Genomic DNA, 3,610 nt, shown 5'->3' on the forward strand with positions numbered 1-3,610 from the left:
TTTACATAACCACAAAAAACTTTTATTATCTCAATTATTCATAACTTGAAGGGGAAAGAAGGAATTCATCTGATGTTTTTGAAGGAGAACAACACATGACTAGAAGATCTTATGCCCTTGAATTGGTATCTTTTGGAGGAGTATTCACATTCCTCCAGGAAGTGTGTTCATAAGCACTGTAGTGTCTTGAACCTGCCACCTCTTCTTCACGGACCGCATTGGATATTTCCGTTAGGTCCTCTTTTGTGAGCTTTACCTTCAAAGAACCAATATTGTCATGTAGGTTCTTGATCTTGGTTGTCCCTGATAACAAAAGAATAAGATGGTTAATAAAATGGAAAAGCGCATATATACTATTTATCCATCCAACCATCCATCTATTCAATCCATCTATTTATCTGTCTATTCATATCTTTATATACTTTTGAGAAAAATCCATATCTATATGTACAAAATATATCAAAAGGCTGGCTATACGTGTGTTCCTATATTTAAACATTAATCAGCTAATTACTGTTGAATTAGGCAAAATATATCTTTCTGCAAGGAAAGGGAGAAGACGACCAAGAACTTGATCATTAAACTGGAGTATGAAGTTGGAAGCCAACATTTTTTGGTGTTTTCTTTACCAACAAAATATTCATACTAGCACCTACTTTGATGAAATTGTAACATTATTTAAAAGAAAAGGATTATCTCAATATGCCATAATTCAGTACATGGAAAGGTGGAATTGGGCCAACCAAAGAGAAAGAACTCACTACAATAAAAATGATGATTAGCGGCATTTTTAAATACTGCTATAGGTCAGAAAAAATGCCGCAAATATTTTTAGTAGGACTAGGGATCTTATAGTAGGTAATTATTTGAACAAGGGCTGAAGCAACCGGATTGGTGTTAAAGCTTTCCCTAAACTAAGTTTTCAGATTTTGTTGTTGTGCTGAACGAGATCTCTACAGAGATGGTACTTTTCTTCTTTCATTAGATTAATGAAAGTGGATTAGGCCTTAGAAATTTGTAAGAACTACTAAAGAGTGTAGAATCCTTGTTTGGTGATCATTACATGGAAAAGTGAATAATTCTGGAGGGACCAATATCGGATTATATACACAGTATCTGTGACATGAACATTGATTTATCTTTCAAATGCTATATTGTCCAAAGCCATTATGAGCAGAAAGCTGACAAATTCTTCATAAGTAATACTTTATTCCTGGCAGGAAACTGTGGCATCTTTAACAGACTTAAGTTTATCGGGTATAGAACACAATTTTAATTCCTATTTCTTTTGCACTTTAGGAAAGCTGTAGTACCACTAAAAGTTTCAGTCCTGGTCTCGGGTTTCCATCAGGTTCTAGGTCCTTTTCCTTTCGGATTAGTTCTGTCTGGTTATGGTTCTTTGTATTCAAGGATGAGTTCCTCAAACAGAGATAAATGGCATGTCTTCACATGCTAATATTGATGTTAGGGAAAATAATGTTAGGGCAATTGCTTACCAGGGATGGGGACAACATCATCCCCTTGATGAAGAATCCAAGCTAGAGCTAGTTGAGAAGGAGTACAGTGATGCTTCTTTGTCAAGTTCTCTAGTTTCACATAGAGCGTCTTGTTCTTCTCTAAGTTCTCTCCAGCAAACCTTGGATGAGAAGCCTAACAAAATTACCGATTAGTAATAAGTTAACAAACTTCATTTCATAATATCAAGCATATTAGCTGCTCAATTGTATGAAAAAATTCTGAAATATTAAGCTTCGGTAGAAAAATTTGGATTTAATAAGAGTTCATACCAACGAAGAATTTGTAGGCACACTTTCTGTAACTCCTCTGCCACCGAAAAAACCACGACCAAGAGGGCTGTATGGAACTATTCCAATGCCAAGTTCTCTGCATTTCCATATGCAATACATTAAATGAATTTGAAGAGGACAGAGCACAACAGCATGTAAAATATTTAGATAAGATGAATCAATGTTACTCCAGAAACTTAACAATGCAAAACACCATCCATGATACTCTATCAATTTGCTAACAATGGAGCTAAAATCAGACCTGCATAGTGGGACTATCTCTTCCTCGATTTCGCGAGTCCATAGAGACCATTCCATCTGCACTGCAGTGATGGGATGCACCGCATGGGCACGACGAATTGTGTTGGGGCTGGCCTCCGACAGTCCAATGTACTTCACTTTTCCCTCTTCCACCAACTTCTTAAGCTCCCCTATCTACCAAGTGCCAAAACAAAAGCATTTACATCAAGAACTCAATAGAAATGGCCCTTGCACAAGGAGCAAGTTCTTCAAGTTAATGCTTACGGTTTCCTCTATAGGCACAGTCTTATCTACCCGGTGCACATAGTAGAGATCAATGTACTCCACACCGAGGCGCTTAAGACTTTCTTCGCAGCAAGCCCGCACATATTCCGGTCTTCCATTTATAATTACCTGACGATTTTGCGCTATCCCAAATTTTGTGGCCAACTGGATCTTTTCACGGGGCAACTCCTTCAATGCCTAGAGCAACCATCCATCCTTTTGTCACTACTGATTGATGCATTCTTGTGGAAGTGAAGGAAAGAGAAACAAACCTTCCCAACCAGGATCTCATTGGTATGGGGTCCATATACGTCGGAAGTGTCAAAGAAAGTGATTCCCCTGTTGAAGGCCTCCTTGATGATGGATATCCCCACTTCGTCGGAGACCGGAGAATTGTATACCCCAGTAAGACCCATGCATCCATATCCTAATTTGGATACCTGGATCGAAGCAAAGAAATCACCATATCACCATCATGTAAATGAATTGGAGAGTTTCAGAATCATCAAAGAGGAGGGTAGCTGCTAACTAAAATTCATCAAGTAGGAAAAGAGCAGAATTATATAACGTATTATCGAATAAAAGCATGATGCTTACCTCTAATCCCTGGGTTCCCAACTTCACTCTGGGGATCATCTGGGTTTTGCCCTGCTCTTCCATTGCTCTCCACACTCAAGAAAACTAAAACTAAGCTCTCTGCGAAACCGTGAACGCAGGAAATGTTACCATTGGTGACGGATTTATAGGGATCGGGTTTGTGTCAACTCACCGGAAGTGAGCTTACCGATGGATACATCCATGTATTTTGTCAGCCGGGTAGAGGCGAGTTAAAAGTTTGGCACTCTCAAACGCTCTGGTTGGTGCCGAATTTATAGGGGTTGGGTTTGAATCAGCTTACCGCAAGTGAGCTTACCTCTGGATACATCCATTTATTTATGTCTCCAGAGGCGGCTCGTAACTCCAGCGGAATCTCGTCGCTTCCGTAAGAAATCCTGCAATGGGTGGCTAATGGACTTCCTGGGCCTACCAACGCCAAAGCGTGATTTGCCGCCGCCAAACGTGATGTCAGTGCTTAAGTAAGGGTATTTTATCTAATTAATTTAAAAAAAAAATTATTTATAAAAATAATCTAATTTTTAATTTATTTATCAAAATAATATAAAATAGGATAAAATGTCATTCAAAATGATATTTTTTTATTGCCACCTCACCATCCCATTCCACTCAAATTTTCATGTAGATGGAAAAAAAAAAAAATCGCTATTTGAAATGGTATTTTTGAAAATACTATTTCAAAT

At 38.2% G+C, this 3,610-nt stretch overlaps 1 protein-coding gene across 1 annotated transcript; it reads right to left on the minus strand.

Annotated features, from left to right (window-relative positions):
• Positions 1 to 3,065, minus strand: LOC105055526 (probable aldo-keto reductase 1). The gene is made up of 7 exons (XM_010937366.4): positions 2,910 to 3,065; positions 2,585 to 2,752; positions 2,313 to 2,510; positions 2,050 to 2,222; positions 1,788 to 1,884; positions 1,497 to 1,650; positions 1 to 303 (listed from the first exon to the last, which is right to left on the minus strand). The coding sequence occupies exons 1-7, from the start codon at positions 2,970 to 2,972 to the stop codon at positions 110 to 112; spliced, it is 1,047 nt and encodes a 348-aa protein (XP_010935668.1). The 5' UTR covers positions 2,973 to 3,065; the 3' UTR covers positions 1 to 109.
• Positions 3,066 to 3,610: the final 545 nt, after the last annotated feature.

Source organism: Elaeis guineensis, chromosome 2 (genome assembly GCF_000442705.2).
Source record: "Elaeis guineensis isolate ETL-2024a chromosome 2, EG11, whole genome shotgun sequence".
Classification (NCBI taxonomy): domain Eukaryota; kingdom Viridiplantae; phylum Streptophyta; class Magnoliopsida; order Arecales; family Arecaceae; genus Elaeis; species Elaeis guineensis.